General features: G+C 38.1%; 1 protein-coding gene across 1 annotated transcript; it reads right to left on the bottom strand.

Moving 5' to 3' along the window:
* Nucleotides 1-2,072: 2,072 nt before the first annotated feature.
* Nucleotides 2,073-12,463, bottom strand: rad21b (RAD21 cohesin complex component b). The gene is made up of 14 exons (XM_066715972.1): nt 12,352-12,463; nt 10,250-10,430; nt 9,773-9,902; nt 9,470-9,569; nt 8,869-8,975; nt 8,022-8,237; nt 7,703-7,813; nt 7,111-7,242; nt 6,783-7,006; nt 6,362-6,515; nt 5,618-5,760; nt 5,134-5,310; nt 4,797-4,880; nt 2,073-3,910 (listed from the first exon to the last, which is right to left on the bottom strand). Exons 2-14 carry the CDS (start codon nt 10,391-10,393, stop codon nt 3,719-3,721), a joined length of 1,914 nt encoding a protein of 637 aa, XP_066572069.1. The 5' UTR covers nt 10,394-10,430; nt 12,352-12,463; the 3' UTR covers nt 2,073-3,718.
* Between the last annotated feature and the right edge of the window lie 10,346 nt (nt 12,464-22,809).

Genomic DNA, 22,809 nt, shown 5'->3' with positions numbered 1-22,809 from the left:
AGAGTTATTAGAAGGGGGATAATACATTGGGGGGTGGCCCACCCCCCCTTGAACATGAAAAAAAAAAACAGTGATACCAGCACCTCAGACAGCAGTGTGGAGCTGGTGGTGAACTGCAGTGGCCCTCACCTGGACACCGGCTTTGTAAAGGTCAAAGGAGTTGGTGGACCATGTGCTGCACTACCACCGCACTCTAGCCTGCAGGTGCATCTGGAGCAGGGATGCAGGCTACAGCTGCAGGGCTTTCTACTGGAAACTGTTCTCTATACACCAGAGCAGTGGTCGGCAGGACAGCGAGCAGAGCACCTACAGCTCCAGGGCTCCCAGCGACCCCCAGGCTGGAAAGGACATGGCACGGGCAGGGCTGGCAGGAAATGCAGGGCAGAAGACCAGGAATGCCAGTTAGTGCCAAAGAGAGGGAGGGCACTGTGATGCCACACTGGGTGGCGTGTGAGAGAGTATTGAGAATGAGAGAGGAGCATTGGAGACAGATTTGGATTACAGGACTTTGGCTTTGCACTACGACTATGACAATGGATTACGGACAGACTTAGTTGCTATATTGTCTTGTTCGTGTCTTTATTTTTATTTTTATGTGTAGGGTAGGGAGCGGTTCAACTGTGCTTAGTTTAGGTCCGAGAGATGAGCTAGGGTTTTCGTTTGGAGTTTTGTATCTTTTTGGTTTGAGCACTGCAAAGTACAACGTACTTATTTTCCCCACAATCCTGCCATTGTGTTCCATAGACACCTTTGAGCCCCGACAGTGCTGGATATACTCCCCCCACTGCCACAATATGATATCAAATTATTCGAATTCCTATTTAAAAGCATTTACTTATGTATTAAAACTATTACATATTTAAAATCAAATTTGTTTTCAGGACCTTTATTCTTTCTTACCTTTGCAGTAATGTCTGGTCTAATGGTTTATCTTTGCTTATGCACATACAAAGCATGCCTAAATGTCTACCACAGGATTCTATATTTAATTACAGGAATCATTAATTTTAAAATCAATTAACATTAAAATGACACGATAAGTATGAGCAACAAGAAAAGCCAAGCATAGAATGCAGAATAATTCTCCAGTGTTTCCAATACTTTTTGTTATGTAAAATAAACAGTTCAAATTATAAATGTGCATATCTCACAAACTGACGGGTTTAATGTATTTTTTTAAGTAAACAATACAATGACAACATAACCTATTCGACACAAAGAAAAAACTTTCAAATTCATTTTTATTCCACGCTATAAAGCAAAAAAAGGGTGAACCTTTCAAAAGGAGATGTAGACTTTCTATAGGAACTGTATATATTAGAATCTGGGTGACAGAAAAAATATTTGCATGACCATCTTGTAAATGATCCTTGATCCACTGAAGGTCTGTTAAATATAATTACATTTCAAACTTTAAAATGACAAAAGCAGACTGCAATCTAAAATATCTAAAGATGTATTATTTCACATGGCAGACTGCAGGGTGCACTCAGTGATGGTGTGAAGATTAGTGTAAGTAGTGAAAGCAGAAATTAGGTGAGGAGTAGATGAATGTATACATGTTAGTATGTGACAAAGTAGGTTAGTAACAAGTATAAAAGCATGTTGTTGTCTATAATAGTACGTATGTCAGAACCATCCAAAATACAGCTGTATGCATGTAACACCACCGCACCACAGTATAGTACACTAATATATAACTCAGTACTAAAACACAATCATACATGAGCAGATCATACATTAGAACCCCCAACTGACCAATTTTTATATCATGACCACTATAATATGCAAATCTGCAAACTAGAGTGTACAGGATTTAAGCGATCTTTTTAACACACAACTCAAATTTCAAGTGCTTCTCAGATATCTGTGATAGTTCAGTGTTTCTCCAAGTTGACAGAATTTAACAATCTTACCATCTACATATAGATTCCCAAAATCATCTCAATAGAACCCAAAATTGTAAACGCTGCCTGTACACATTCATTCTCTCACGAGGACGGGCCGTTCTTGTCACAGCTTCAGGTGGAGTTAAAGTCGCAACAAAAAAAGGATCTCAAAACTACAAAGACTGCTGAAACAGTGGATTTAAGAGTTTTATTAGAAAAGTTATACATAACAGTTGCTATTTTTAAGAACAACAAGTGGGAGAACTAAATAAGCAGTTGACATCTACCAAAACAATTCCTGGACATTAAAGGATTACCCTTTCCATAATAACAGTATCTACAAGATCATTTTTTATTTTTTATTTTTTTTCAAAAATGGGATAATGCAAGTTTGCAGGCACATAGTTCAAAATAAAGTTGCACCTAAACAATTACATGATTCATTTGAGGAAAAAGTAAGTTGGTTTTAATAAAAGGTACATGGAGAATGTACAATATAATTTTCCCAAATTTGTCTTTTGTGCTAGGGGTACTTAACTCGCATCCATTTAATGAAAACAATGTATGGGGGAGAGAAAAAAAAAAGTTGGCTTTTAAAAGGATAAGTGCGCACACTGGGAAAACATTCTGCAAAATGCAGAAATACACTATTTAAATATTTTTCTCATAAAACCAATTCACTATGGGTTAGTTACATTTTTAAAATCAAATATAAAAGTATAAACTTTAAAAGTTTGGAGCATGCAATATTGGGAAAATAGTTTAAGTTGCAAAAAAATAAATAAACAGGGAAATGTTACTTTAAATGCACTAAATAAAAAGGAACAATTTTGTCTTTACAAAGTCATATAAAAGTATCAGCTTATTACTGGAGTCCTTTAAGTCAGGAGTTACTCAAGTCAACAGGTTCCATCTTGGGATAATTTGCCGTTGTTGGGCTCACAATATATACAGTTTAAAATTGAAGCATCCCATTGTAATTGGGTTCCACAGAGCCTGATATGTGGAGGCTGGTTCTGGAGAGGGTACCACTGCTGCCTGTAATGTTTTGATCCTGTTTTTGGACAATAGTGGTCTGCTAACAGATGGGAGTTTTAGGTTAAGGACCCCATACATCTACGAACATGATGACACACCATGTCATAAAGCTAAGAGAAGCATGTAAAACATTTTTGGAGTCCTGACCTCAATTCTACAGAACACCTCTGGGATGGTCTGCAAAGGAAATCTGGGGGATTATTTATCAGATCATTAAAAGGATATTAGCAGTCAAAGAGACCTAGGGTGGGAATATAACCAGAGAGGTCCCAGTGAGTTTAGTAATAGTGTAGTTTGAACATTTTCCCTGCAATTTGTTTAATGCAAGAGGCCAACTACTAAAAGGTTTTACCCCTTTGAAAACAAAAAAGCTCAATCTGTTGATGTAAACAAGCCAAGAAACAATCATTTGGAAGCTGCTATTCTAAGACCTCAAAACAAAGGTCCATTAAAAGATATGACTGGGTTACATTTTGCTAGACTTTTTATTAATAATTTAAGGTTTTTATTTTGCAATTAAGGGCCTGAAGTCTCCAATATTACACACTCCTCTTAGCCATGAAATAAAATGCAAGAATTGCTCATCTTGCATACCATCCTCATAAAAAAAAAAAAAAAAAAAAAAATGAAAACAACCCCTCCCTCTCTAACACCCAAAGACAAATGTAATTTTACAATAGGTAACCAAAAAGTAACAAAACAAAAACACGTCATATACAAACAATAAAATAAACCTGCAAAGATGATTAAAATCTGCTAGTGTGAAATCCACTAGACATGAAAAATGCCTTCTATATAATATGGAATCTAGGTCCTGGCGTGGCGATAATATCACTGTAAGGTTCTGCTTGTGCAAGTTCAATGGCTTGCTGCTTTTTAAGTACCAAGAAGCTGTAAAACTTTGCAGCTGCTTGTTTCTTGTTGTTGTTTCGACACAGCTCCAGTAGGCTGATCGATTCAGCTCCCGTTTTCGCCAAGGCTCTCTGTAAGAGGGGGTAGCAACAATGATAATTTGAATGCAGACAGCAAGCATGACAAGAGAAGAATTTAATGCCAGTCACATGAAAAACAGCTCAGTCAAAACAATATTCACAATGGGTTTCCAAAGAATACTGTATACGCAAATATTTTCAGTTATTAATTGGTAAATAATGTAGTGCCTCTGAATATCATAAACATCGCATCAAGCCCCTGTGCGAGATGGTTAACGAACGCTTCCCAGCACATAAAAAAAAATCCAGACTATTACTGAGGTTTCCAAAAAGGAAAACGAACCAGAGGCATCGGAGACCCAATTAACTTACTTGAATTAAAGTATAACACTAGCTACAAGAAACTTTCCATGTACTATGACGTTTTCAAGTTTGGACTTTTAAAATGTTTAAACCGTTAAATAATGTGAAATCTGCAGTTTAAAAGTATTAAAAAATTAAATTAAAAAGGTTGAATTTGGTTTGATTATTTGCAAACTGTGATTTACTTTAATTCTATGCATTATTTATTTTGTATGAATGTGTGCTTAATCATTTGTATTGTGCTGTGCTAATTATTCAGTTGTTATATTGCAGTTAGTATTTTTCTTTTATCAAAAACCCAATCCAAATGTCTGGACTGTGGCTGCATATAATCAGGGTTAGCTGGTGTGGAATTAGGCACTAGCACTCAGCATTAGTAAGCACTGAACATTTTAATGTTCGTTTCCTGTGCACCATCTGCAAACATTTCTCCTCACAAAAAGGTGAAAAATAAATGATTCGCAAAAATCGCATTCATAAATACATATACAGTAAACAAATAATCAAGTAAAGATTTATCCACTGGTAAACAGGCGACCTTTACATGACATGAGAGAGCCGGGAGTGTGCCTACCTGCAGTCCGTGAAGCATCTGCTGAGTCCTCTTGTTCCATCTTCTCTCCTCTTGATCCTGGTCTCCACCCTGACCCTCCTCATCCTGAGCAATTAAGAATAAATATTTAACAAAATGTCACTCATCTTCATAGTAACTACCTTAAATTTAAACCCTGATGTAAATAGATTTTAATGAAATATTGCTCGTCAGTGTGCTCAGAACTGGGAATGTGAAAATTGCAAGGGCCCAGTTATGTGGTTATGCAGCTCTCAAAGTGCACACTATGCGCTTCTCATTAGTAAATCCTTGGCAGCACAGATCTAATTGAATGCCAGCCTATTCATGGTGCCCATACCTCCTCCTCTTCCTCATCATCCTTTTCCTTATCCTTGCTCTTCTCTCCAAGAAGGTCGAGCTCAGGGATCAGCTGGGCGAGGGTCTGGGGCTCCTCTGGAGGCAGCTCCACTGGGGGCATCTCCAGCTGTGGTGGGACTGTGGTCTGCTGCTCCGGCTGCTGTTCAAGAGCGCTCATCTGCAGAGTGGAGGAAAAACAAGATGGCACAACACACTCGCACTGATTGAAAGTCCTTTAATACAGATGAAAATAGACTCCACCACATTGTAACATGCACGATTAGAAGAGTCTTCTTCCTCACCTTTCTGGTGTATTTGGGCTGGAAAAATCTAACTTCCTGACCGGTTAATTTTTTTTAATTGCCAAACTGTCTAAGATCTCATTAAATGGCCACTATTTACACATGCCTGAAACATTTACACTGATCTATGATGTGTGAAAATCTGAAGAGTAAGCATTTCAATAGAAGAAAATAAATACTCACAGAAAGGGCAGGCTCAGGTTCCTGGGACTTGCGTTTAATTCCTCTCTGGGTAGGAGGTGGCATGATGGACTCATCAAGGGTGGTCCTGCTACCCTCCATTGCAGACACCTGCAGTACACTGGGCTCTTCCATGATGGGATGATCTGGAATTTATTTTTACAATATCAGGAAATACTGAGTCATAGCTCACACACCCTGTTTAATTATAAAGGGTTAATCAGCTGACTGAGTAAAAACACTAAAACATGAACATATGCAAATTACTCCTGTACACTGAGAAATTGCACAGCTCAGGATAGGAACACCCTTAATAAGCGAGTAAGTCATCGTTTGACTTACTCCCAGTCTCTAGTATCTAACAAACCACATCTGTATATTTTGTAGTTTTGATAAAAATATTATTTATTTATCGGATGATCAGAAAATAACGGGGCGGAGTGTAAAGGGTTGATGGAAATTCCCCAATGCACATCCCAAGTATCATCTCTATTGGTGTAGAGCAAAACAAATTCCCATAGCAAAATATCTGAATGGAAGGCCTTCAACCATTGATTAGGAAAGGTTGAAAGGTTAGTTTTATCTCAGCACTTAAGATAACCAAGCCCTTAGAGAAGTGTTCAGTGGAACTTACTGTCCATAAGTGTGAATCACCGCTCGTCTGGAAACCAATGCTAAGCACAGCAACAGAACTGCACTCAAGCTATAAAATTTGAATTTCAAACCAGGCAATGCAACACTGCTCACCAATAATGTCCCGTTGCTGGGGCTGTTGCTCCTCTCTTGGCACCTCAGGGTTTTCCAGGTCTTTCAAGAACTCATCGAGACTGTCAGCCTCTCCACCCTTCCTCCTCTTTCTCAGCTCATCTGGGACCAGCGGTGTAAGGCAACGTGTAAACATCTACGAGAAACAAAGCCGAAGGTTAAATACCAGCAAAATACCCTCCACCAATCCACGTATATATTTACCACATTGATACTTACCTTTTCAGTATTTATACACAGTATGGTAAAATAGTTTTAGATAACATTTAAAAGTGACCTAAACAATTAATTGACATACATATACAAAGAACAAGGTGTGATTCAATATTCACAACTGTAAATTAAGCCCTAAACCACAACAAAATGAAAATGTAAATGTATCGATAGGAGAAAAGCAGTGCACCTTAAGCAGCCTGCAGTTCCACAGAGGCTGTGCTGGCAATGAGAACAGCTTCTCAACACCACCCGTTTCCTTCCACATCATGAGCTTCTTAGTGGGAGGGGCCAGGTCCAGTGTGGTGACAATGTCCGAGTAGTCACTCAGCTGCGCACGGATTGTCTTGCTGTCGAGTTCCTTCACACTGTCCACAATAAGTTTCCTCTTCCTCTTAGCTTTGGTCTCCTTAACTGTGGAATACAAAGACTAATTAATACAATTAAAATAACAAAAGCTTCCAATAAGCTGAAAAGTAAAGTAGGTGTAAACAACTCAATAATTGCAGCATATTTACCAGTAATATCTATGGGTTCCAGGGCAAAAGCTTCTTCCTCGTTGTGTACAAGAGTGGTCTGCTCTGTCTGGTCGGTCATAGTTGGCAGAGGTTCCACTGGATCTACAGAGTCTGGGCTATCAGGTCCACCAGCTGGAAAAATATAAATACACAGCATTCATAAGACAAATCACAGTATAAACCAATGAGGATAATTCCCAACTGAGAATTATTTTTGCATTTCAAGTTATTCAAATTTCTCTTCATCGATTTCCAATGTGTATCTGTACGAATCGTTGAAGATATGCTCTTGCATCTGCACCCTCTCAACTAGGAGTTGTTTTTTTATTTACAACCATTTGTATTGACTAATAATAACACCAAACCTCTATGCTATTGGTCAGCAGTTTGCTGCCATGAAAATTAGACCAACACAACTTTTGTAGAGAAAATGTGAGGACAGAATCTATGGTTGATCATCAGCTGTCCATTTCTTTCACAGCACAGCTCTGTGCACTGATCAGCTGTGTAGTCTCTGAGGGTTAAAACACTTAGTTGATCAAAACATTGCCGAGTGATTTTCCTTATCTCACCCACAAAAAAAAACACTTACGGGACAGGTTGTCAAAGTCATCTTCATCATCGGGGGCATGCTCCTGAGGCATCATAACCTCACTTTCAGTCATTGCTGGGGGGTCATCAAAAATACCACCACAATCCCCACCTGTAGATCGATAAAAAAAATAAATGAAATTAAGCATTGCTCAAAAGAACATATACATAAACTTTATAACTGAAGAATATACATATGATGAAACAGAATGAGGAAAAGTGTATGACATTAGAACCTTATTCATATTTTAATACTAAGTACAACATTTTGAAAAACAAATAAACCAATACTTCTGAACAAAGACTGAAAGTTTTCATACCCAGCATTCCCTCTCCGGTGCCATCAATTGGGTTATCACCAAAGGTGTCATCTTTGTACTGGTCATCGTATTCCAGGTGGTTGGACTTTTCATTTAGCTGACTGGCGTTTGGCTCAGGTTCCAGTAGCAAATTAGAGGCAGTGGCACCATGTATGATGTCCACTTCAAACGCACTCTCCTCTCGCATCATCTCCCTATCATCCATACCAAAGTCCGCTGGAAACAAATGTACAGTTCACATTTCTGTTATCACAGCCCTTCTGGCAGAGCTTCTCCATGATTATCAGAAAAAATTCTGATGTGTCGTCAACTTTCAGTACATTACAAGTTATAGCTCAGTCATTGCATTTCCATTTTTAAAGTTAACACTTTTGGATATTAGCCTCCTACAAGAATGATGCTTGATGGTAAAATCAAATATGACCTTATTTTAGCAATAGCTTTATAAAAGCAGTAATGCATGCTGGAATAAACAATCTCAGGAGTTTGCTACTGGCTGTAATTCTCAATCAAAATATATTAAATGCATGATAAGATACTTGGTTTCATTTAACTGGATAACAATGTCATGTTTACAAAACATTTGCAGCATAATTGTAATTAATTTTATAAAACAATTTAAAAATCTTCTAAATTTCATAATAGTAGAAAGACTAAGGGCAAGACCAAATAAAAACTTTGATCTTCCCATGAATGACAAAGTACAAATCTGTACCCTATCAAGGTTTAATTTATTATTTAGGAGTCACTTTCTACCATTTGTAAATCAAAAGGCATATTAGGTACACGTTTGTGATTTGTGTTCAGATTTGGTTTAGCCTCAAGTGAGAAAGCTCGGAATACATACAGAAGTCATTATCTTGAAGAAGACTGAGATTTCCCACTTCCTCTCTCATGGTGATTTCTTCTACCCTGCTCTGGTTCAATGTGAACTGCTGTGCTACATCAATATCACTTAAACAAAAAAAACAGTGGATATTCATTATTAAAATAATTACATCTGATGCAGCAGCACAATGTTAAAATAACATGCAGTGAGGAATGGAGGGATTCAGCAGAAGAGGTAAATATCTGAACACTGAAGAAAATACTGTGCATTTTAATATAAAAAAAAAGTTTAAAAGGTTGGTAAAAAGCATGAGACATAGTTTGTTTTTCTGCATATTTGCAAGGACTTCTAAGCATTAAATGTTGGTCCAGCTGAGGTATATACATGTAAAGAACATTGACCTGAACTAGACTAGTTCAATATCACTAACTGAGCAGGAAAGATTCTTTTCTTATGCATTTATACATCCATCAGAGCACAGCAGCAGACCTTTTATCCAGCTTATCCCATGGAAAGGGGAGATAAGAGATGTCAGCTGTATGCTACAAATTAAAATAGGGAGTGAAGAAAAGTGTCCTGTTAAAAGTACATGTTCTTCACTACATTCAAAAGCACTTACTCTAGATCAGGTAGTGGCTGATCAAAATCGTGGAACTCTTCAGGCAGGGTGATCGCATTATAGGCAGCCTCCCTGTTCTCCTCTGGGAGATCCACCACCCCTACAACACACCAACAAGTTCAAACACAACAGGCTTTGAGAGCAATATGGAACTACTTACCCATTCTCTTAAGTCGGTACATGGTATTAAATACACTACTTTAATCAGGAATGTATAGGTTCTGAATAAATACTGCATAAGAACAAACCCTAGGTATGAGATTTCAGACATAAATGTCCTACAAAATATTAACTGAAATTTACCTGGACGAAAAGCCATTTTGATCTTAATAAATGCCTCATTACAATCTGCAAGGAGGTATTTGGCTTTCCTGTGGTAGATTCGTACAACCCCCAAGAGGAGATGACCAGAGGTCCTCAATGCCATTTTCACCTGAAACAACAACAAACACTCAAAATAAGGGACCATTAATCCAGGGGGATATTTTGTAATTGCACAATATTTAGACCAAGTAAAGAAACATGAAAAAGATACAAGCTAATCACTGAAGAATTGTAGCATTACAAAATCTAGTCCTAACATACAACAGAAGTTGAGGACATTTCTCCCCCCCCCCACACACACACACACACACTTCCCAAGATGAATCTCATTGGCCACGTCACCACTACCATTCATTTAGCACTAGGCTGCATATCATCCATGGGAAACAAAACAGCAATTAAAATGGATTGAAGCAACTTCCTATATTGTACTGATTTTGGTGACAAGGTTCATACCTTGGGGGAGATGATGCTTTCCACACTGCTCTCCAGATTGCACTCGAACACATGTGCTTTGGTGAGCTTCTTATCCCAATGGGCCGCCAGCCAAATTTTGGCTAGCGGCCCTCTCTTGCTGAGGACAAAGTGGGCATAAAACATTGTCCCAGCTCCTTCTCACAGCAAGAGGAAAGAAATCCTAAAAAGGAAAAAGAAAATGATGATGTCCACAAATGAATTCCAACATATTCAGTGATAATGCAGGGTAAATCTTGTACTGGTTACACATTCAGGGTTCTGTCACATTTTAAATATACAAAATTATAAATTAAGCAATGTATGGAGTCCTTTAAATTATAGACTACTAAATCATAACATCTTAATCAAATATGTGACTGTGACCACACAAAATAGTTACTGAACTATTACATTATTCCTTTCATCCTTCATTACCTCTCCATGCTAGATTGTTGAGAAATACCAAAACAAGTACTCCATTTGACATGGTTGCTCCCTCCTGCTTCCCCACCATTAAACTGAGGCTTGCCATTTGTATCAAAAAAATATAAAATGTGAAATTCCACAAATTGCCTTCACTGGAATTGTAAAACCTGTACTTCCATGAATACTAGCTATGTGAACCATAAAATACAACCCATATAATGAGGTTTCCTTTCACCTGTAAGTGCTCAATTTAACTCAAATATGGGTGTTTAGCCATAATGATCATGTCAAGATATTAAAACTTAGAAATCTGGCACCAATTTAAGCATTGTCTTTTGGGTTAGTATTGCAAAGAAACAGACCAGCAATGATAATTTGCATTTATGTCAGGAAAGATGGGTGCTTCATGTACTTACAACTTAGGACACTGAATACAAGTCTAAAGTAAGGTATGGTACACTTTAGACACTGTGCTCTGTAGAAGTCATACACACACAAATATTAACGTAATGTAATAAAACACCTGAGGATTCCATTCGAAATGCATTTGCAAAAATGTATATACTATATCTACAGGTTACTCATTTTTTCAATGCATCTTAAATAATGTTTTTTCCTACTTAAATAAATAAAAAGCTCATTTTGTGAATAATTAAATCCTTGTCCAAATTTGACCCCCGAGGTCTTCAATTGAACGCAAGTTTATTTTGATATGCGTAAACGTAAGTCTTTATAAACCAGGATCTCATCGTTACATTGTTGCTTCCCATTTTCCCACTGCATGCATACAGAAAATACTACAAAGTAACAGTATTTGTTTAAACTTTCGTTGTTTATTTACCGATTGAAGTTAAAGAAAACAACCGACCACCTGTACAATCTGACCGATGATCTTAATCACAGGCTCCCCGGATTAATAACTATTCTGCTACCAATTTTCACTTAACACATCATGGAAAACAACTGTGGATTTCAACACGTAAAATGTATTATACCGTAACGTGTTATTTTACTTTAAATGCTTCCTGAATTCAAACAAGAGAAACAAACAGTCTAGTTTCACAGGTAAAAGTGGGCCGATGGGCCAGCCGCGTCCTTTCCTGTCGCCCCAAGCCCACCACATGTCGCACGTCACCCGCAACCAATGCCAACTACAGCTCGGTACGGGATGTCAGTAGACTTCCGTTGTAGACTACACATTTCGCACACGAAGCATGGCCAAAGTATCTCAAATATGACGAGCTAACGATGTAAACGGTTCTTCCTCCTATTATGAACAATTGAGAAGTAATTCAAATATATAATACATCGTATATTTTAAGTCTAAGAGCAGAAGGCCCAAATAGCAACCCCAACAAGCTCCTACAACTTGAACATAAAAAATAAATAAATAACGACCAAACGAGATATCTAACAGCTACAAACCAAAACCAAAAACACTCAAGCAAATACACAATATAACGTATTTGGGATTTGATTTAATATCACTAGCGTGCAGTGCATGCAACATGTAACATATCAAAAATTAATTTGGTCGGTATTTGCAAACAAGGCTGCACATCAGTTGAACCCTGAATATTTCCGCAACCAAATCTGCTAAAAGTGTAACTTCTCCTATAATAAATTCTACGATACCAGGTTAGTGCTCGCTAAATTAATGTTAAACAATTACTTACCTATTTATCTCCAGTAATTGTATTCCTTTTGGCGGCTATAATGTACTTTTCTACTCCTCCTCCTTCTCACTGATTCACTAAAACAAACAAGATGGCGCCGGCCCTTTTTCCTCTTCCTCCCGCCCAAAGTCTCCTTTTAAATCCACAGGATGTTTACAGTCAAAAATTCAGCTTCATGGGGCGGGTTTGCTCAGCTGATTGACTGTGGAGTAGAAGGCAGTTTACAGATAACAAAAGACGGCTAGACGATGGCTGGATGTGCTGAAGGTTCAACAGGGGGTGCAAAGATCTTTGTAAAGTCTCATCAATATTACAGCATGAACCTTTTTCAAACATGTCACTCAGTAAATGCCTATTTTTGGATCTCCACTAACCTTGATCACTGTAGTCACATCAGAAAATGCAAACTCTTGGATAAACTGAAACAATATATAATCAGACATAAACACATATTGCTTTGAACACTAAAATGTGAGAGACATACTGACTATATCAATTTACTTTGTGTTCATGTATTGGTATTAACAGAGAAAAACCCATTCAGAGGCCTCTATATCTTGTTTATGTTGTTCTGCCAACATAATACCCATGATTGCAGTAGTTAACGTCGTATGCCTTTCTGTTTTATCATTTCAAAGCACTATATTTTGGTTCAGTAAGATAATTTTTTTGGTGCTTGTGATATCAACATATTGATTTATTATTTTTTTGGAATCTCAAATTGGAAAATATTAACACAAGAAACAGACTTAGAACAAAGTGTAATATGTCAGTATCATGGGGAATTCATTAATATGAATAAATAAAGGCAACTAAAATCACTACAGTTATCCTAAATCATCACTGATAAATTGCTTAATATTTGGTCATCCTGACAATCCCTCCTATTATATTTTATTGTTTTATTTTAGATTGGATGTCTGCCTGGAATTGAGTCCAATTATTTTTGTTTTCCTCAATTTATCCGAACTACAGACACTACCACTAGGTAGCAGTAACACACAAAATGAAAGTAATTTCAACCAGAATGCCTAAAAGTGTTCTGATGCATTTACATCTCTTTCCATACATATTCTCATTTCTGTTTTTGTACTTAGGCCTAATGTGTTTATTTACTTATGTCCACTGAATCCAGACAAAAGTTATATTTTACAAACATAATCTGAATTTGTAAGTTTTATGGTCAATTTATATTAACATGTTATTAATCCCTTTTTGCTTTTATTGTTTTTTTTTATTGATTTTCTGTTCATCTTATAAGAAAAATATATATTGTATTCTAACATAATGGAAAAAGTGTTACTTTGTTGCATTTCAATCCATGTAAATAACAATTATAATGTAAACAATTCTAACATTAAAAAATCCTATTATTATTATGTTTTGGGACAAATTAAGTACATTTGTAAGCATACATGATTAACTGAATAGAAGCATCTACATACTTGTAGTCACAAATATTGACACCCTTCATTTGAAACAAATTTTGATGGGTGAATCATTTAGTTTAATCAATATTGTTCCCTAAACTGTATATATTTATTGGTAGTATCTTTTCAAAGTTTGTTGAATACAGATGCAGCCAATAGAAAACTGTAAACTAAATTAATCACATAATATTGTTTCAAATGAAGGGTGTGAAAACTTTCAAACACAGTGTGTAAGTGTATATATATCATTTTTATCACAATCCTTTATATCATCCTCTGTTGTCACTTGTAATATGTTTCTAATATTTGTTTATTTTTTAAATATATGTTTTTAAAAGATTGTTTCTTTTGAAGCCTAATATATATGGAACAAATCTGTCTTGCTTTCTTTGACATTAGAAGCAAAGAAAATGCCTTATCTATCAAATTTCAGAGACTTTCATAGAGATCCACATATTCTATTTTTAGAAGGCTTCATTAAAACCAGGTGATGTTCTTTTACATATTCATGAAATAAAAACTTACCAAACATAAAAACTCAATATAGCATATTTTGATATCATTGTACAGAAGATTTTTTAAATGTATTTACATGTTTCCTGTTAGCTTCGAATGGGATATTTTGATCTTCAATTTTCAGTATAGTTTTGCCACATTTTTATGATAGTTTGCATTGTATTATACAAGCATTGTGCCCACAATTTCCAATTATTCAGCACTGTATAGTAAAATTGTGGAGTATACCTAGGTTTTTGTGACTAATTCTGCTGTACTGAATTCCTTGAGATTCCTATAAAAGTAAAAGAATATATATATATATATATATATATATATATATATATATATATATATATATCTGTGTGCTATAAGTGTAGACTTTCATCTTTAATTTGAGGGTAGTTACATCCAAATTGGGTGAACGGTGTAGGAATTACAACCATTTTTATATGAGGTCCCTCCAATTTTAGGGGTTCAAAAGTAATTGGACAAACTAACATAATCATGAATTAAATTGTGAGTTTCGATACTTCGTTGCAAATCCTTTGCAGTCAATGACTGCCTGAAGTCTGGAACCCATAGACATCACCAGATGCTGGGTTTCTTCCCTGGTGATGCTCTGCCAGGCCTGCACTGCAGCTGTCTTTAGTTCCTGCTTGTTCTTGGGCTTGTTCTTAGAAATCAAAACAAACCAATCAGAGAGATAACAAAAACATTAGGTGTAGCCATATCAACTACAGTGAGGGAAAAAAGTATTTGATCCCCTGCTGATTTTGTACGTTTGCCCACTGACAAAGAAATGATCAGTCTATAATTTTAATGGTAGGTGTATTTTAACAGTGAGAGACAAAATAACAGCAAAAAAATCAAGAAAAATGCATTTCAAAAAAGTTATAAATTAATGTTAATGTTAATGAGGGAAATAAGTATTTGACCCCTTCGACTTAGTACTTGGTGGCAAAACCCTTGTTGGCAATCACAGAGGTCAGACGTTTCTTGTAGTTGGCCACCAGGTTTGCGCACATCTCAGGAGGGATTTTGTCCCACTCCTCTTTGCAGATCCTCTCCAAGTCATTAAGGTTTCGAGGCTGACGTTTGGCAACTCGAACCTTCAGCTCCCTCCACAGATTTTCTATGGGATTAAGGTCTGGAGACCGGCTAGGCCACTCCAGGACCTTAATGTGCTTCTTCTTGAGCCACTCCTTTGTTGCCTTGGCTGTGTGTTTTGGGTCATTGTCATGCTGGAATACCCATCCACGACCCATTTTCAATGCCCTGGCTGAGGGAAGGAGGTTCTCACCCAAGATTTGACGGTACATGGCCCCGTCCATCGTCCATTTGATGCGGTGCAGTTGTCCTGTCCCTTTAGCAGAAAAACACCCCCAAAGCATAATGTTTCCACCTCCATGTTTGACGGTGGGGATGGTGTTCTTCCCGTGTAGTTCTGGGCTGATTCCTCACCGTTCTCATGATCATTGAAACTCCACGAGGTGAGATCTTGCATGGAGCCCCAGAATGAGGGAGACTGACAGTTATTTTGTGTTTCTTCCATTTGCGAATAATTGCACCACCTGTTGTCACCTTCTCACCAAGCTGCTTGGCGATGGTCTTGTAGCCCATTCCAGCCTTGTGTAGGTCTACAATCTTGTCCCTGACATCCTTGGACAGCTCTTTGGTCTTGGCCATGGTGGAGAGTTTGGAATCTGATTGATTGATTGATTGCTTCTGTGGACAGGTGTCTTTTATACATGTAACAAGCTGAGATTAGGAGCACTCCCTTTAAGAGAGTGCTCCTAATCTCAGCTCATTACCTGTATAAAAGACACCTGGGAGCCAGAAATCTTGCTGATTGATAGAGGATCAAATACTTATTTCCCTCATTAACATGCAAATCAATTTATAACTTTTTTGAAATGCATTTTTCTGGATTTTGTTGTTGTTAGTCTCTCACTGTTAAAATACACCTACCATTAAAATTATAGACTGATCATTTCTTTGTCAGTGGGCAAATGTACAAAATCAGTAGGGGATCAAATTCTTTTTTCCCTCACTGTATATATATATATTCAGACGGGTGACAAATTAAAGGAAAATCCTGAATAAATGAGTGGAGGAACATAACGAATATAGATGCTTACAAACAGATGTACTGCATGATACAATTAAGTAATTAACATCCTATCATGCTCTGTGGCATGTATAAAAATCCTGAGCAGGCCCAGTTGACCTAGATTTTGGATCAAGATGGCAAGAGGAAAGGATCTAAGTGACTTTGAAAGAGGGGTCATTATTGGGGCACCATAGAAATGGTCTACAGAGATGTGTAAAAAAGTGATATTGTCAGATGAGTCATCCTTCATCATATTCTTGACAAGTGGGCGACCGCATGTGTGGCGACACCAAGAGAATGGTACAGGCCTGACTGCTTGACCCTTACAGTGAGGGGGTCCGGAGGCTCTCTTATGCTGTGGAGGGCATTTTCCTGGCATGGTTTGGGTCCACTTGTCCCCTTAGAGGGAAGGGTCACTGCAAATCATTGCAAAGTTATTCTGAGTGATCACCTTTATCCTATGGTGAAACATTTCTATCCTGATGAGAGTGGTTTCTTCCAGGATGACAATGCCCCCATCCACAGGGCACGAGGCGACACTGAATGGTCTGATGAGTGTGAAAACGATGTGATTCATATGCTATGGCCTTCACAATCACCAGATCTCAACCCAATTGAACACCTATGGGAGGTTTTGGACCGACGTGTTAGACAGTGCTCTCCACCACCATCATCAAAACCCCAAATGAGGGAATATCTTTTGGAAGAATGGTGTTCATCCCTCCAGTAGAGTGCAGAGACTCGTAGAATCTGTGTCAAGAGCATTGAAGCTGTTCTGGCGTCTCATGGTGCCCAACACCTTACTGAGACACTTTATGTTGCGTTTTCCTTTAATTTGTCACCTGTCTGTATTTATTTATATATATATATATATATATATATATATATATATACACACTCACCTAAAGGATTATTAGGAACACCATACTAATACTGTGTTTGACCCCCTTTCGCCTTCAGAACTGCCTTCATTCTACGTGGCATTGATTCAACAAGGTGCTGAAAGCATTCTTTAGAAATGTTGGCCCATATTGATAGGATAGCATCTTGCAGTTGATGGAGATTTGTGGGATGCACATCCAGGGCACGAAGCTCGCGTTCCACCACATCCCAAAGATGCTCTATTGGGTTGAGATCTGGTGACTGTGGGGGCCAGTTTAGTACAGTGAACTCATTGTCATGTTCAAGAAACCAATTTGAAATGATTCGACCTTTGTGACATGGTGCATTATCCTGCTGGAAGTAGCCATCAGAGGATGGGTACATGGTGGTCATAAAGGGATGGACATGGTCAGAAACAATGCTCAGGTAGGCCGTGGCATTTAAACGATGCCCAATTGGCACTAAGGGGCCTAAAGTGTGCCAAGAAAACATCCCCCACACCATTACACCACCACCACCAGCCTGCACAGTGGTAACAAGCCATGATGGATCCATGTTCTCATTCTGTTTACGCCAAATTCTGACTCTACCATCTGAATGTCTCAACAGAAATCGAGACTCATCAGACCAGGCAACATTTTTCCAGTCTTCAACTGTCCAATTTTGGTGAGCTTGTGCAAATTGTAGCCTCTTTTTCCTATTTGTAGTGGAGATGAGTGGTACCCGGTGGGGTCTTCTGCTGTTGTAGCCCATCCGCCTCAAGGTTGTACGTGTTGTGGCTTCACAAATGCTTTGCTGCATACCTCGGTTGTAACGAGTGGTTATTTCAGTCAAAGTTGCTCTTCTATCAGCTTGAATCAGTCGGCCCATGCTCCTCTGACCTCTAGCATCAACAAGGCATTTTCGCCCACAGGACTGCCACATACTGGATGTTTTTCCCTTTTCACACCATTCTTTGTAAACCCTAGAAATGGTTGTGCGTGAAAATCCCAGTAACTGAGCAGATTGTGAAATACTCAGACCGGCCCGTCTGGAACCAACAACCATGCCACGCTCAAAATTGCTTAAATCACCTTTCTTTCCCATTCAGACATTCAGTTTGGAGTTCAGGAGATTGTCTTGACCAGGACCACACCCCTAAATGCATTGAAGCAACTGCCATGTGATTGGTTGGTTAGATAATTGCATTAATGAGAAATTGAACAGGTGTTCCTAATAATCCTTTAGGTGAGTGTATATATATATATATATATATATATATATATCATAAACAGAGATACTTACATACATGTTCCATTGGTGCATGCCCAGAAACAATTGAAATTACCTGTTACCTGTATATACAAATTCACAATTGTTCCATGTTTTACCTTACAGGTAAGCTGAAGGCTGTTTGCCTTACACACCTTTAACATTTTCAGACAGCTAGGGAGAAAATGTGTTAAACATGGTGGGCATTTACAGTTATATTTAAATACACAGGTGAATTCAGATTGCACTTCAAACCACAGGCACTTGTTAGGTTTAAATATATCAGGTAGATGTCTGTGTGGGACTACTTTATGCTACTTTTAAAAGGAGACTAGGCGCACAAAAATAGTAATAATATTGTACATTAAATTGTTACAATCATTACTTTGCATTGACACAATGATTTTCCAATGTGAAACTAAAATTGTCAATTTGCTCATATTGTAAGCATACTTTATGTTATAATTGTAATACAAAGTCCCTCACAATCAAACCACAGTAACCATTCAACTGACATTTGCAGCTGTTTACAAATAATGAGGATTTCACAATTAACCCTGAAGCTCTTTGAATTTTTCCTTCAGTAATAGAAAGGAAAATAGGCCATAGCAACAGTGAGAGTTACGAAAAGGCCAAGTTAATTGCTCAAGTACATTTAGTTTCTATGGCTTCAGTTCCATCTGTGTAAAGCAGCAACAGGACAGTGATGAATGCAGCCCATTTAATTGCTGTTTTCTGTGAAACAAGGCGATTTCTGTGGAACTCTGTGAATCTTTACGGATCTCATGAATTTTGCACAAGTTGTGAATCTATGGGGTCTTTCTAACTCCCTGTTTAGCATATGACCTTTTAAACAGCACTGTGAAAGGTGCATCAAACTAATGAAGATGCTTTCTTAAAGCTGTGTTGTTTTTCTGTCCTTTATTTTTTCCTTCGGTGTTTTACATGCTGAGGCCAATTCAACAAGGCATGCTGGAGGAAAACATGTCTTCAGAAAGGGACCAAGGGACCATTCTAATGAGATAAAAACAGAAACTTAACATTTACATTTAATTCCCAAAGAAAACATATTTTATTAGGTTTTGCGGATTTCTTCTACAGAATTTTGGTAGGAATTTAATATATGCCTCATAACAGATGAATGGGGAAAGAACAGGCTATAAGAACAAAGGACAAAAGTGTTTCTGATGTGAAGATACTGTTCCTAACCATAGAAACAGTTATTGACTTCAACCTTCAACCGTCAATAGGTATTTGACCATTTCAACCATAGAATATAAATATACATTAATTTATTTGAACAAAATAAAAAAAGTTAAATTTAAGTACTTTGATAAGGTGTACTTAACGGTGAGACGTAATGTAGAATTAGTTTTGTGACAATATATTTTAAAACTTGAACAAACTGAGCCTAAAGGTCAACTCAACAGTATTTTTATGAGAGAAAAAAAAATATTCACAGAAAGCATTAAAGAGAGATATAGAGCGGTCAAGATTGTGGGCCAAGTTTGTGCTCTGCTCCCTGTATGTGACATGACATGAGCAGAGTGCCCCTGCTGTTCAACATTTGTAAATGTATCGATCATTGGATTAGAAGGGCTCCATAACTTGATAAAGCAAATTCTTTATGGTCTTGATACTAACAAGGTAAAACAATGAGTAAATAATACCATTTATTAAATATCACTGGGGATCTATTTAATATAGTAATACAAAGGTACAATAATATATACAAAATTGGTATTATGCACACATTCATTTTATTATTTATGACATACATTTATCACAACTACAAAGCAAATAATGGACTTCACCTGAACATTTAATTAATTAAATTGCTTTCTGTTCCCGTAAGCTGGTCATCCCTTTCAGATGCAGTGATTTGAAAGATGAATCGTCAACAGCTCCAATGACAGCCGGAAAGTCTATCAAAAGTGGATATATTACCTTTTACCTTTTCTGTTCTGTATTACTGATAAGTAGGTTATTTTCAACATATGGAAGTTACGTATAGTATGTACCTTTTATATACAGTGAGGGAAAAAAGTATTTGATCCCCTGCTGATTTTGTACGTTTGCCCACTGACAAAGAAATTATCAATCTATAATTTTAATGGTAGGTGTATTTTAACAGTGAGAGACACAATAACAACAAAAAAATCCAGAAAAACGCATTTCAAAAAAGTTATAAATTGATTTGCATGTTAATGAGGGAAATAAGTATTTGATCCCCTTTCAATCAGCAAGATTTCTGGCTCCCAGGTGTCTTTTATACAGGTAACGAGCTGAGATTAGGAGCACTCTCTTAAAGGGAGTGCTCCTAATCTCAGCTCGGTACCTGTATAAAAGACACCTGTCCACAGAAGCAATCAATCAATCAGATTCCAAACTCTCCACCATGGCCAAGACCAAAGAGCTGTCCAAGGATGTCAGGGACAAGATTGTAGACCTGCACAAGGCTGGAATGGGCTACAAGACCATCGCCAAGCAGCTTGGTGAGAAGGTGACAACAGTTGGTGTGATTATTCGCAAATGGAAGAAACACAAAATAACTGTCAGTCTCCCTCGGTCTGGAGCTCCATGCAAGATCTCACCTCGTGGAGTTTGTGGTCAGATGAGACCAAATCGAGCTCTTTGACATCAACTCAACTCGCCGTGTTTGGAAGAGGAGGAACACCATCCCCACCGTCAAACATGGAGGTGGAAACATTATGCTTTGGGGGTGTTTTTCTGCTAAGGGGACAGGACAACTGCACCGCATCAAAGGGACGATGGACGGGGCCATGTACCGTCAAATCTTGGGTGAGAACCTCCTTCCCTCAGCCAGGGCATTGAAAATGGGTCATAGATGGGAATTCCAGCATGACAATGACCCAAAACACACAGCCAAGGCAACAAAGGAGTGGCTCAAGAAGAAGCACATTAAGGTCCTGGAGTGGCCTAGCCAGTCTCCAGACCTTAATCCCATAGAAAATCTGTGGAGGGAGCTGGTTCAAGTTGCCAAACGTCAGCCTCGAAACCTTAATGACTTGGAGAGGATCTGCAAAGAGGAGTGGGACAAAATCCTTCCTGAGATGTGTGCAAACCTGATGGCCAACTACAAGAAACATCTGACCTCTGTGATTGCCAACAAGGGTTTTGCCACCAAGTACTAAGTACTAAGTCTCTCACTGTTAAAATACACCTACCATTAAAATTATAGACTGATAATTTCTTTGTCAGTGGGCAAACATACAAAATCAGCAGAGGATCAAATACTTTTTTCCCTCACTGTATGTATATATATATATATATATATATATATATACACTCACCTAAAGGATTATTAGGAACACCTGTTCAATTTCTCATTAATGCAATTATCTAACCAACCAATCACATGGCAGTTGCTTCAATGCATTTAGGGGTGTGGTCCTGGTCAAGACAATCTCCTGAACTCCAAACTGAATGTCTGAATGGGAAAGAAAGGTGATTTAAGCAATTTTGAGCGTGGCATGGTTGTTGGTGCCAGACGGGCCGGTCTGAGTATTTCACAATCTGCTCAGTTACTGGGATTTTCACGCACAACCATTTCTAGGGTTTACAAAGAATGGTGTGAAAAGGGAAAAACATCCAGTGTGCGGCAGTCCTGTGGGCGAAAATGCCTTGTTGATGCTAGAGGTCAGAGGAGAATGGGCCGACTGATTCAAGCTGATAGAAGAGCAACTTTGACTGAAATAACCACTCGTTACAACCGAGGTATGCAGCAAAGCATTTGTGAAGCCACAACACGTACAACCTTGAGGCGGATGGGCTACAACAGCAGAAGACCCCACCGGGTACCACTCATCTCCACTACAAATAGGAAAAAGAGGCTACAATTTGCACAAGCTCACCAAAATTGGACAGTTGAAGACTGGAAAAATGTTGCCTGGTCTGATGAGTCTTGATTTCTGTTGAGACATTCAGATGGTAGAGTCAGAATTTGGCGTAAACAGAATGAGAACATGGATCCATCATGCCTTGTTACCACTGTGCAGGCTGGTGGTGGTGGTGTAATGGTGTGGGGGATGTTTTCTTGGCACACTTTAGGCCCCTTAGTGCCAATTGGGCATCGTTTAAATGCCACGGCCTACCTGAGCATTGTTTCTGACCATGTCCATCCCTTTATGACCACCATGTACCCATCCTCTGATGGCTACTTCCAGCAGGATAATGCACCATGTCACAAAGGTCGAATCATTTCAAATTGGTTTCTTGAACATGACAATGAGTTCACTGTACTAAACTGGCCCCCACAGTCACCAG

Source organism: Amia ocellicauda, chromosome 10 (assembly GCF_036373705.1).
Source record: "Amia ocellicauda isolate fAmiCal2 chromosome 10, fAmiCal2.hap1, whole genome shotgun sequence".
Taxonomy (NCBI): Eukaryota; Metazoa; Chordata; class Actinopteri; order Amiiformes; family Amiidae; genus Amia; species Amia ocellicauda.
This window is presented reverse-complemented; position numbering and strand designations above follow the sequence as displayed.

Coding starts and splice junctions, on each gene's coding strand:
- rad21b (XM_066715972.1), bottom strand. CDS start 10,393: ATGTTTTATGCCCACTTTGTCCTCAGCAAGAGAGGGCCGCTAGCCAAA. Junction 6,516..6,782: donor GGAACTGCAGGCTGCTTAAG/GTGCACTGCTTT, acceptor TGTTTCTCGTAG/ATGTTTACACGTTGCCTTAC. Junction 5,761..6,361: donor CCAGCAACGGGACATTATTG/GTGAGCAGTGTT, acceptor AATAAATTCCAG/ATCATCCCATCATGGAAGAG.